The sequence below is a fragment of the Zingiber officinale genome, chromosome 4B, assembly GCF_018446385.1.
Source record: "Zingiber officinale cultivar Zhangliang chromosome 4B, Zo_v1.1, whole genome shotgun sequence".
In the NCBI taxonomy this organism is placed as follows: domain Eukaryota; kingdom Viridiplantae; phylum Streptophyta; class Magnoliopsida; order Zingiberales; family Zingiberaceae; genus Zingiber; species Zingiber officinale.
The window spans coordinates 95,060,362-95,074,066 of record NC_055993.1 but is presented as its reverse complement, the minus strand read 5'-3'; the positions used below and the strand labels follow the sequence as shown (position 1 = coordinate 95,074,066).

General features: G+C 35.6%; 1 protein-coding gene across 2 annotated transcripts; it reads right to left on the bottom strand.

Moving 5' to 3' along the window:
* Positions 1–333: 333 nt before the first annotated feature.
* LOC121975584 (G-type lectin S-receptor-like serine/threonine-protein kinase RKS1) lies at positions 334–5,021 on the bottom strand. Of its 2 annotated transcripts, none has more exons than XM_042527315.1 (8): positions 4,887–5,021; positions 2,423–3,628; positions 2,125–2,259; positions 1,911–2,041; positions 1,607–1,817; positions 1,139–1,376; positions 893–1,046; positions 334–791 (listed from the first exon to the last, which is right to left on the bottom strand). In XM_042527315.1, the coding sequence occupies exons 1-8, from the start codon at positions 4,972–4,974 to the stop codon at positions 450–452; spliced, it is 2,505 nt and encodes an 834-aa protein (XP_042383249.1). In that variant the 5' UTR covers positions 4,975–5,021; the 3' UTR covers positions 334–449. The 2 variants fall into 2 exon arrangements, with proteins under 2 accessions (XP_042383249.1, XP_042383250.1); XM_042527316.1 differs by having other exon boundaries at positions 893–1,043.
* Between the last annotated feature and the right edge of the window lie 8,684 nt (positions 5,022–13,705).

Here is a 13,705-nt window from a genome sequence, read left to right as displayed (position 1 = left end):
ACGCTGTTTCGGATAAAAGTGAGATGATGCATGTTAATAAGTGAGCTGTTCCGGATCATTGTATCTCCTGCACAAAAGTTAATAAATAAAAGAATAAAATCCTATAAATATTAGTTTATCAATTTTATATATTTTGACTGGTTAATACTCAACATTTTAACTGTAACACACTATAATTGAGAAAATTATTCAAGTATGATTTTGTCCAATCTTCATCTAGTGTGTATTACAAAGCTACATCAATGCGACAAAGATGATGATGGGGGCAAGTAAGAATCAACTTTTGGCTCTACTTAGAATCACTCCAGAATCCAAATCAAATACATATTAGAATAAACCTTATTCTAAACATTCAGTTAAACTTTACATATATAGGCATAAACTTCAAACATAATATTGGAAGTTCAATCAAAACTCACATATATATAAACATGAAGTGAACTTTCCTACTATCTAGGCTCCAACTCTGAGATTGAAACATCATTTTTAGAAATTTTCATTAGAATTCCCATACTTCCGCTAGAGTTTTGTCTCCTTGGAATGTCATTTGATTCACCGGTAGTATTATAGTTGCTAAGAAATGCTGGTACTGAAGGAATAGGAAGGTCGACAAAGTGGCTGTTGAGCATCAGAACAACATTGGCCATGGTGGGTCTTTGAGTTGGATCTTCTTGTACGCATAGTAACCCTATATGTATGCACCTTAATATTTGCTGAGCATGACATTGTTCAACTAGCTCTTGATCAATCACTTGCAGGGCACTTCCTTGGGTCCAATGGCGCCAGACCACCTAAAGTGAGATGATGCATGAGTAGTTAAGAACTTTACTTCATTTGAATAAAATGTGTATCAAATTCCTATCACTCAATCAAAGGGATGATTAATACTTACATGAGTGACAAGTTCCATTGGATATTCGTATCCTCGGTGACGACTATTCTTCTGACCAGTTAGAATCTCTAAGACTAACACACCATAGCTATACACATCTGATTTAATTGAGAAGAGCCCATGAATGGCATATTCCGGTGCCATATATCCACTGCTATTAACAAGAAAACACATTGAGACTCGAAGCTTCTTGTTCATTTGAAGGGTTAAATTTGGCTAATAATGATAAATAGAGTGTTTGCATACAATGTTCCGGCAATTCTTTTAGTGTTTCCTTGGGTTTCGTCTGCACCAAAAAGCTTCGCAAGACCGAAATCTGAAATTTTGGGATCCATGTTTGCATCTAACAAGATGTTACTAGCTTTTAAGTCCCGGTGAATGATCTTTAGTGGTGAATCTTCATGAAGATAAATAAGTCCTCGACTAATGCCCTCAATGATCTTAAACCTTGTTGCCCAATCCAACTGCTTTCTCTTTGAATTATCTGCACCATCCATATGCACTATTTGGTTACTAATTTTGACAATCATCGTGTGTGCAATAGAAGACTAAAGTATTCATGTAATCTTAAACACAATCAATCTTAGAACATATATTCAAGAATTGAATTGAACAAGTACACTACTAAGTATTGTATTAGATTAGCAAACTACTAGATAATCAATTCCATGGATTGAGGATGTTGTCATGCAAAAACGGAGATTGAAACTATACCAAACAAAAACTTGTCAAGACTTGTATTAGCAAGGTAATTATAAACGAGTAGTTTCTCCTCTGATTCTAAGCAACAGCCCAACAGCTTCACGAGGTTTCTATGTTGAAGTTTGGCAACTAGAAACACTTCATTTTTAAACTCATCTAGTCCTTGTGCTGAGCTTCCTGAAAGTCTTTTTACTGCTACATGCTCTCCATTCTCCAGTGTTCCCTGTTTTCAAGTGTCACCAGAATCATTACTCATTTATCAAGTCGAAGAATTATCCACAGTTATATACAACAGTACTCAAATCTTAGGATTGACCTTATAAACAGGCCCAAATCCTCCTTCTCCTAGCTTGTTTCTATCAGAGAAGTTATCCGTAGCTGTCCTAATAGCTTCCAAATCAAACAATAGAGATTCTGCACCTCTTATTTCAAGTTGATCTTTATGGTCTGTTCAAAAAATATTTTTCGTAGTAAAGAATAAGCAGGTATATATGTTCAAACACCATATAATAATTGTTCGGTAGCCATACCTGCATGTCGTTTCTGTCTTTGTGTTGTTGCTTTTGTTCTTCGACAGTAAATAAAAATGGCACAAAGGAATAACAGTGCTGCAGCAATAGAGATGACAATAAATAGAATTCTTCTCCCAGTGTTGTTGCTTTTTCCTAAGCAAACATGAAAAATAGATACAAATTTCATTGGATGTCTCAAAGAGAACAAAAGCATATTTCTTATTTGATTTGTCTTGCAAAAGAAAAAAAAACTGACTGCCAAGTAGAGAGTTAGTGAATATACAAAGTTAAAAAATAGATGGTTGATTAATCGTACTTCGTTGATCCAATTCTCCTGCAAGCCGAACGTATAAATCATCTCCTTCATCGACAAAAGTTCTGAGATCCAACAGATCACCAGGCCAAGTTATGCATCCATAAGACCCGATGATCACCGCATACGCCACGCAGGAGCAATTATTTAAGCACAAATTCTTGCAGTCATCGAGACTCATGTTGCCTCGTGGTGTAGCGTTCTCAGTGTCGGGCACCTTCACGTTCTGCACCTTGGAAAATTGGTTCGACGAGCAATTCAAAGGCTTCTTCCTCTCGCATCCGGCCTCTCTTCCATTCTCCGTAATATTTACGAACCCGTTCAAGCACTGGCACTCGACAACAACGTATTTATTGGTGCACAGTCTGTTGCGGCCGCAGTGATTGTACTTATCGCACTCGTCCGCCGGAAACGACCACAGAAATTGCCACTCTCTATTGCCACCCCTGACAAGAAACCAACGCTGGAGGGATCCATTGGCCCACAACACTGACCGCGCCAGCACTGGCGTTGGCGAGGCTGTGTAACGAGACATAAAGTAGGTCTCATTCTCGTTGGACACAAACGTGGCATATACTGAGTTGGCCACCTGGCTGCGTGGCATCGATAGATGGCCGGCGAACACATTTCCGTTCCATAGGCTGCTGCGATGGTATTTGGCGGATCCCTTCAACGTGACCAAATCCGGTATAGGTAGAGCACGAATCATGTGGATGTAGTCTCCTGGAGAAGGATCCGTGGAGTTTTTCCATGACATTCGCCGCCATGAAGTGTTGGTCTGGAAGTCAAATCCGACCTTCATGCCAGGGAGATACGTGTCGCTGTCGTCGCTTGGGTGATCGAAGGTCTGCCATAGAATCGAGTTGCTGTCCTTCAGCACGAGGTTTCCGGATTCTAAAAGCTGCAAGCGTGAAGAATTGACTCCTGTGGATCTCGTTCCTGTGGACCAAACATTTCTGTCTCCCTCAAATAAGATTAGATTTCCATCGGAAGTGAGGTTGAAGGATGCCATGGATGTGTTGACAGAATTGTACCGATTGGCAATCCATACTGCAATGCCTTCTTGCGGTGTGAAATTGCAGTACCAGATTCCTAAGTATCCCTTCGCCGAAGTATTATCTAGATTGAAGAAGCCCAGTTGGAACAACTCTCCTGTCGATCTCAAAGTCTGGCCATTCACAAGGGAACTGTTCTGGATCATTGTGTCTCCTGTACCAAAGTCATAAATAAATAAATAAAATTTATTAAAGGATGCAACTAACATTTATATTTTAAAATTTACTAAATTATTTTATTTCTCAAAATGCTTATCCGCCACATCAGATACTATCGCTCAACTGGCCTGCTAACGTCAACTGATCGTCTCTTAAATAGCACTAGAGACATCAGATTTGTATCAAATAGAAATGGTTATTTCTCTAAATATGTCCACTTTCATTTCAAACCTTGTATTCTTTATGACTGCCAAGTAGTTTTAGCGAAAAGATTTTAATGACTATCAATTGATAGTCCAATCATAAATGACGAATCTAGATAAAAAAAGGAAGAGGGTGTTTAAAGAAGAGAGCTGAAGTTTATCTTCCTTCTCGCTGTCTCTCGGACTGTAGTATATTGGTAGAATTTTTCAAGAGCAAAGGGGTGCTCAAGCATACCCCTGCTCCTCCCTAGATCCGCCACTTCAATCATCCAACTAATCGATATTATTTTTAGCTAACTAACTAATTGACTCCCACTTTGAGCTATTACAGGTTAAGTAATTAAGGTCAAGAGATCATTTAAAAAATAAATTTATAAATTTTAAAGGGAAAAAATAAAAAATCACCCTCATCATCATCATCATTATCATCATCATTAAAGGAAGACCACTAAACCAATAATATTTTGCTTAAAATATATACCCTATCTACTTGGAGCTTTTTAATCAAAGTAGATGTACTTTGGAGTTAGTTGACCAAAACAGCTCCAATTTGTTTTGATCTATTTTAAAATTGTTTTGATAAAAAAAAAATTACATTTAGCTTTGATCAAAATTAGTCTAAATAAGTCGTACCTTGGAATTATTTTGACTCAATTTTGATCAAAATAGCACTACCTTAAGTGTAATAATAATAAATAATTATTATTTTATTTAAACTAATTATAATAATAAATAATAAATTTTATTTATCATGAGAATTTCAAAATATACAATTCTAATTTTGTTTCTTTTGATAAAAAAGTGTAATTAATCCAATAATTATATCTAATATATATATATATATATATAATTAGTTATTTTGAATAAAATAATTACAGATAAAATACCGTTTTAATAGGTTTTAAAAAAGATGTGTTTTTTTTTTTTTTGACGATAATGATAAAAAAGAAGACTATTTGGACTTTTTAAAAATATTTGATAAAGTTAAATATATAACAGAATCTTGTGTAATACTTTAATTAGGGACTAAGATTTCTTTTTTAAACATACCAGAAGATGAGGGCGGGACAAGAAAGAAGAGAGTTGTAACTGCTATTATTTCCAGCAACTCAAAAAGAAAGAGCTGGATCTTGGCCATGGAAGCTTAAGCTTAATGATCTGCGTTGCTTGTGCCTGCCATCTACAGATCTACTTCCTAATTGCCTTTGAGAGTTGCTACAACTTATAACAAAAGATTCAATTTCAATTTAACACCTTAAATTTAAAAAATTTGATGGTAGAGCGGGAAGTATAATCAATAATATAATTCATAAAAGAATTATGTGGATAAAAGTCAGCAATTTGTCAACATCTTATTAGATTAGAAAATTAATAAAATGAAACATCATGTACATTGCTTTCTATTTCTTTCATTAATAGTATGCGGATTGTGATATTAAGAAATGTGCAAAAAATGTCTCTTATGTTCCCTAAAATATATATATATTTCTTATACCAATAGTTGCTTGCTTGTTGGTTGTGGCAAGGACTAAATTTGAATTGTTTTCACCAAAATTAAAAGGTTCGAATCCGTATGATATCACTCTTGGAATGAACTTAATTTCGTCCCTCAAGTTCACATGATTTAATTATAATTTAGACATAAAATATTAAACTATTAATTTATAATAAATGATGATGTTGGCAAGGGAAGATCAACTCCTAACTTCGTTTAAGCAAGTAATCATATCCTAGCGGATGTTAAATGTTTGGTTGGTTGCCTCAACTCCTATAATATGGTAGTATAAGAAGGTAGAATCTGTCACCCTAGCGATCCCACACGGTCAGCCTTATGACCATTTGTGAGAAGGTAAATCAATAAGTTGTAGTTGGCCAGTAAGGGGTGCACTTTTTTTTCTTGATTTTGTCGAGATTCGAATCCTTGCCTTATGGTAGCAATTCCGCCTCATACTAGCCAACTCAACCTTGCCCCGGGGGTCATCTTGATTTGATAAATTTATCTAATCCTATCTACAGTGCATATATTCTAATTACGTTCATAATTTCTTTCTCCACTATAATATTAAGGGCTATAATTATGGAATGATCCCTCAGATAATGTGGGTTACCCTTGCCTGCATTGTTGTTGTTGGGTGAAACCCCCTATTATTTACATCCCTTCCAAACAGAAGGGTCGTCGAGGTGGCGGATTAATCTTTTATTACCAACAAATGGAGATGTCACGCCCCAGAGGAGTCCCTGTCCGAAGAAATTTCGACAGCACCTCCCCTGTACGGGTGACAATCTGAAGCATTTCTACAGACATAATATACATCAGCCACAAGCGGCTGGAATATACACACAACCACGCAGTTATATATATATTTAACAGCCTACACAGTTGTACTAAACCCAAAAACACCGCGGAAAAAGACAACACATACAACCCAAAACGAAAACTGCTAGCCGGCTAGGCTTACACAATAAACAAAGCAACATTTCCAGAAACAAAACCGGAACACAGAACCAAAAACTCACATATCATATACCATGATAAAACAGCAAAAAAACAGCGACATGTCTTCTGATGTGACGCGGGGACCAGCAAACAGGATGCTCCAAGCGACACCATAAATAACCTGGTACCTGAAAAATATAGTGTCCACGGGGGTGAGTTCAACAACTCAGCGAATACCAATAGACATGCCTAGTAAGATATATCTAACAGCAATAAACATGGAATACAGCTTCCGAATAATATATAGGAAATATACAAACTGAAAAGTAACCAAGGAAGCTGTACTCACCAGGAACTCCTATCCTGAACTAAAGGGTCATCAAACCGATACGCAGTATGTCTCCTGTATGCATGTCAAACAAATGCATCCACCAAAATGCAGCATATAAGTGCAGCAAACACAAGCAAATAAATACAATCAATGCATGTGATGACCGTGCACTCTAACATCACTGCTCCTGAACAGTGACCGAGTGGACGGAATGCTGTCGGAGTACTCCTGTCCTCTGACCCCAAATCATAAATGGGGGAGCTCAATGCTCTCATCTCCCGGTACACGATGACGGGGAGATATCTCTGCCGGCTACCACGCTGAGTCACCTGACCAACGGAGCCAAACAAAGTCCACCGTCTGCCGGCTACCACGCTGCTACACTAAATGCCAGCGGAGCCAAACAGAGCGGAACTGTCTGCCGGCTACCACGCTGAGTCACCTGACCAACGGAGCCAAACAGCAGAACCGCCACACACCTGCCTGATAAACCACTAATCCATAAGTGGTGGTGTGTGCAGTACATGTAACTGGAGATGAGCTCAACCATAGTGGAGCCGACAATCGCACAGCATGCAATCATGATGCATGACACTAAGCATAGCAAAACTGATCAACATACCCATATCCATATATATATAATGAGTACTATAAAATCGATGGTCACATACCAAGATCTAGAGTATACAGGTCAGATAGAATATCAAAAAAACCTATGTCCTGAACATAATAAGTATGAAATATCCTGATCAGCATAGAAAAATCCATATATACATAATATGGGTACCACAGTATCAGTAGGTCAAATCCACGGATCTAGGGTACAGAGTCGGTCCTTATTGTTCAAAGGCCCTGGGCGAAATTATAAATTATGCCCCAATTTTATTTAACTGAGCATTATTTTTATTTAATTAAAAAAATCATATATAAAAAAAACAATAGAATGAGAGGTCAAATCTAATCTCATACTACAATTTACAAGGACTCCACAAACTTACATATATTCTAAACAAAACCATTTTCTCCATACTTACATTCCAAGAACACAATATAAAATAGACTTTATTTACACACTTTCTAACAAAAATATTCTAACAAATCCAAGATATTTCAACCTCTTCCCTGAAATAAAACCACCAACAAATAAAACCTTTAGAAATCCACCAAATAAAATTTTACTCAATGAATCAACCACATATACGACCCTTCAAAAATATGCATTGCTCCACTTTCTTTAGAAACCATAACATGAGACTCCAACACCAATATTATTTCACAATCAAAACATATCAAATACTAACCCATATCAGAACAAAACCAACCAAATACACATACCCCTACACTATCAGAATATCACATTTTCTAATAAAAGGAAAGTACTAGACATTAAAAACTAACATTTACAAATTTCCAACAACCAATACAAAAAACCACTATAAACACAGCACATCATACTCACATTCGAAGCACATTCTGTAAATAAGCTTCTCCTCCCTGCAAGATACCCACTGCAACATCCATACTCTAGCCGGCCAACCACCAAAAGAAGAGCCACCCAATCTGACATGAATAAAACCTCTTTGTATCAAAGCATATCAAGAATACTCCATAAAAAAGGATGCTCATTAAAATAAAATTTCCAACACAGAAAATGCTCCACCATTTCCCTCCGAAAGCCGCAGTAAACAAAAAAGTATCAATTTATCAAACTATCAATTGATCTAATCACCAAAAGAAAAAGAGTATGAGTAGCACCAATTAGCATAAGTACTAGAGTTGTTATGACTTATGAACACTTTAAGAGCATAAATACAATGTCACGTGTACTCATAAGTAATAAAATGTTTACCTACAAGTGCGAATGAGAGTGAATGTAGAGGATATAATTAAATTATCGGTTGTAATACACCTGCAAAAAAACACAACGGTAACTCATTTAAAGTGTATTCGTGATGCACTTTTAAAGGCAAAATCATTAATAATAACATCATATTCTATGTTTTCCAAAATATTCTTTTCAATGCATAAAATTGCTAATCCATTTAGTCTATCTTGAGTCATTGTGGTCCGTAAATAAGATTTTATTAATTTTAATTTTGAAAAACTTCTTTCGGCAGATGCCACTGTCACAAGTATTGTCAATAATATCCTATAATTAAGCAATCATCACATTTGGAAACATATCCATTGTTTTTAAAAAATCTAATATTTGAATGGAAGACCATTTTTTATTTGTTTCATAAGATTCACTTGGTAACATTACTTGCAAAACTTGTAGTTCTGAAAACATATATTTTGCATCAATATCAGAAGTGTCACCATTTCTTAAAGTATTTTCAAGGTTAACACAAGAACTCATCAATTCATCATCATCTAATGAAACTAATTTTGCAACATCATACAAGAACCCAAATATAGATTCAAAATATTGCAACTGTTCAAATCTACTCTTCAATTGCCCAAGAGCAATATCGACCACTAAGATAAAATAATCTATTCGAAAAGATTCTTCTGGTGATTGATTTTCTCTTTCAGTGTTAGCAATTTCATCGAAATGTCTCTTTCTACAAATTTTACGTTTTATAGGAAATATAGGCTCAATTTCCATATTATATGCTATTTTTTTAGCATCAACCATAGCAGAATCAAAACCATTTTCTCTATATTTTTCAAAAAAGGAAACAAGACCAGACAATTGTTTTACAGCAACATCAAGACGCATATCCTCTGACTATAATTTTTTACTAACTAAATTAATTTTATGCAAAATATCATGCCAAATAACAAGGCTTAATATAAACTCAAAACTTGAAAGTTCACCAGATGCTAAAGTTTCAGCATCTCTACTTAATTTACCATCTTCACTTATTTCTGCTAATTTGAACAAAGCTTCTCTGATTTGGGAAGCTTGAGATAATATTGCTTTGACCGTTTCAATATGGCTTTCCCATCTTGTAGTTGACAATGATTTTAAAGTTAATCCATCAATATATTCAAGCAAAATATTCCATCTTTTTGTTGAATTAGAGAACACGGTGTACATACATTGACATGCTCCAAAAAATGATTTTGCTTTAGCACAAGAATTTGCCATGTCACAAACAACTAAGTTAAGAGAATGAGAACCACATGGCATGTAAAATGCTCTAGGATTAATGTCAAGCAATCTTCTTTGCACACCTTGGTTTTTACCTTTCATATTAGATCCATTATCATAACCTTGCCCTCTCACATTATCAATATCAAGTTCTAAAGATCGTAAAACAACTTGCAATTCATTGAAAAGACCTAAACCAGTTGTATCTTCTACATTTATAAATTCTAAAAAGTACTCTTCTATTTTAATTGGAGTCTCTGAAACATCTACGCATCTTAATATGAGAGTCATTTGTTCTTTGTGACTTGCATCCGGTGTACAATCAAGAATTACTGAAAAATATTTTGCCTCTTTTACTTTTTTAATTATTGCATTCTTGACTTTAGAAGCTAGAAGAGATATTAACTCGTTTTGAATTTTATGACTAAGATAATGATAATGAATCTTTTTATCTTGAATGAGTCGAAAATGCTCTTGCATTATTGGATCAAAATCTGCAATCATTTCAAGTAGACCCAAAAAATTATCATTACCATCTTCATAAATTTTATCATGTGTACCACGAAATGCCAAATTATGTATAGCAAGACATTTGACAACAGCAATTATTCTTAGCATAACATGTTTCCAATGTTTTGTGTCCTTTTTAATTTGTTCTTGTATTTCCTTATCAATTGTAAATGTTTTCTTTAATCTCATTTGTAGTTCAACAAAGGCTCTCAGATTAGTGAGGTGTTCAATACTATTTTCATGTTGTTTAAGTTTGTCACATAAATGTTTCCAGTCATTAACTCCTTCTTTTGCTAAATTACTTTTGGTGTGTATTACTTTAAACAACTTACAACAAATACAAAACACTTTGTCCAACTCTTTCGAATATACTAACCATTTTCGATCACGAGTCTCACCATTTGGTAGCATTTGAACATAGTAAGTATGAGAAAAGTGTCGAGATTCTTTATCTAAAGGAAACTTAAGAATATCTTCTCTTTTAGGACCTCTTTCCACAAGTAAGTCTCTCATTTTTGTATCAAGGTTATCCCAAACTCTTGGATCAAATATGTTTATATCATATCTAGGTGTCGAACATTGATATTCATTTATACGCTCATCATCACAACAATTATCAATATCTTTAGTTTTGTCAATTTCAGTTTCATTCAAATCATTAAGATTTGTATTCTCTTCATTCTCATTTTCTACAAATTTCTCATTCTCATCACTTTCATTTCTCATAAATTCTTCATATTCATTATTATTATTTTCAACAAAATCTTCATTTGCATTTGATTCATTACTTAAAATCTGGACTAAGCTTTCTGATGTGTTATATGATTCTTTACTAAAATATTTATTCAATGAACCTCTTAAGCTTTGGGCTATCTCCTCATCTTTTTTCTTTTTTTGTCTTTTTTGATATCCAGAGAGTTGTTTCATGATGATAGATAATTATGAACAATAAGCAATAAACAAAGAACAATAAAACCTGATATGGAGAATTTTTCTTTGATTCGATCCACTTATATAAGACCTAACATGGATATCCTGCAAGTTTATAAAAAAACACAACAATTTAATTATTTAGAAGTTGGGACCTTATTCATGCAATTAAAGACACAAACACATTAATCTAACTAGCTAAATGACATGAAAACTTAGTTAATCTACCTATCATTTACTAGCTAAAAGAATCCATCTGAACAGAATAAACAACTAGAAGCCAAGACTTTTTAGAGTAAACCAATAAAAAAGTTCTTGTATCTCACACACACACACACAAATCCATTTGTTGATATCTGCTTGTTTTTCTTAAGTATGAGATTTCAAGCCATGGTGACTTACGACACTAACAATGTTCAAGTTGTTCTAGGGGAGAACATGGACCTTTGGTTGTCATCAAGCATGCGATGTGACCACAAAGTACATGTTGCAACTTGCAAATTTGGCTTAGGAGAGAAGGGAACTTCAACAACACAATGGGGCCTATTTCATTACTCACTTGTGAAGAGAGGCTAATTACACATTTTGGAACCAATATAAGAGAGGTGGCTGGTCCGTCCATCATATTCCATGCCAAAGGTGCAGAGGGGTGCTTTGGTTGTATATGAATTATGAGAAGAACGAGAGGCTTGATGTAAAAGGAGGAGCACATTGGCATCTTCATTATTACAAAATACAAAAAGAGTAAGTGTGACCAACTAGTTTAATTTGTAACAAGGAATAAGAAGAAAAAGTCATCTTCTTGTGAGTTGTGATAATAAGAACATTTCTATTCAACTTGAAAAATGTAAAAAAAATTTGATAAAAATATAAGTACTAGAGAAGAAGAAGAATCTGCATATTGAGAACAATTTCGATGCAAATTAAAAAGTAAAAATTAAAATTTTGGTAAAATCCAGGTATACAAACCCTAATCGATTGCCTAATCTGCTAATCAAACAAGAAAACCCTAATTAACTAGGCTAAGAATCGAGATCTGATCGCAGTCGCAGACCGCGGTTGCCCAAATCAAAGTACTGACCGTGACTGGAGGACAGGAGGAGGAGCAGTTGAGCTGTTGAGGTTGCCGACGCTGCCGATATCCTCTCGATGGTAAGGTTAAAGGCACTGGAGACGCCGGGTCGGTGAGGATGGCAGCCGAGGAGAATCGCCGTGAAGGTGAAAGTCGAGAGAGCTAGGGTTTCATGCCTTCGTCGCTTTGGAGATGACTTCAGCAACGGGCGACGAGAAACGCGAGGGTGAGTCCGTGAGAATTGAGAAGAATAAAAATCTTATTAAAAAAAATATATTTAACAAAGTATATATAAAAATACTTATACTTTTGGGCCCTTGGTATTTTTGGGCCCTGGGCAAGGGCCCTGGTAGCCCTGGCCCAGGGCCGGCTCTGCTAGGGTATACAGGTCCTCTTTGGTATAACAACCTAGATCCTAAACACATCCCCCTTCCATAGCATATGTACCAACAATATGCACAGATCAAAGCCACAAGGTCTAGGTACACGAATCATATATGATATACCAATAGAAATACACAATCCAGGCATGACATAAAAACCTAAGTATCAGATAATTTGGATACACATGCCAGAAACAAAAATCCAGAGCCTAATCCTAACCTCAGTAAAGCATAGTATGTCACTCTAGAAACTAAGATACTCATGGCAACAAATCACGAGATATAAGCACGGATACATCACAGGCGACAAACCTAACATGCTATGGATATCAAACAGTGACATACCAAAGGTAAACATGTTCATTGCTTGTAGTTATAAAATACTATGCATATCCAAATGACAATATCATAAAAGATAAGTCAAGAGGTACCTGTCTTTATACGTAGTATGTATCGCAATAAATCCCGTATCCAGACGTTTGTCTCCAAACAAAGTCCTGCAACACATAATGTATTTTTAGCTAATACATAAGAAGTAATAGCTAAATAAATTTTCCCTCCTAATAAGAGTAACTCAAATCAAACATGGTTATGGATTAATCCTCCACTTAACCTTAACCATAGTACAACCTAATTAGATTAGGCTTTATACATGATTCATCTCCAAAACTCACCCAAATTCGTATACTTCGTCGTTAATTTGTCGATGGAGCACCCTCTGTCGGAACTGTGGTCATATCTAGATTGAGCCACTGACCTACACATCAAACACCCAAAATTTGTAATTCAATACATCCACCTCTGTGAATTAAACCCTAACATTACATCCACAGTTTTAAACCAACAACTTACCCTAAACCAAAGGTTCGGTAGAAGGTGTTGCTGGAACAGTAGCCCAATTCAACACTTGCTATCCCAATTCTGTGCCAAAAATCCCTTCCTCTCTAAGGATCGGCAGCCAAATCTCTGCCGGCAATATCTCCAATCTGACTGCCGGCAGCAACCACAACCCGAGCAAAGATGGCGCCTCAGAGCAGAGGGAAACGACGACGATGCAGGATCGGCGGTGACAGATCAGTGGTCTTCAATGCTGAAAAAAAATCAGGGAA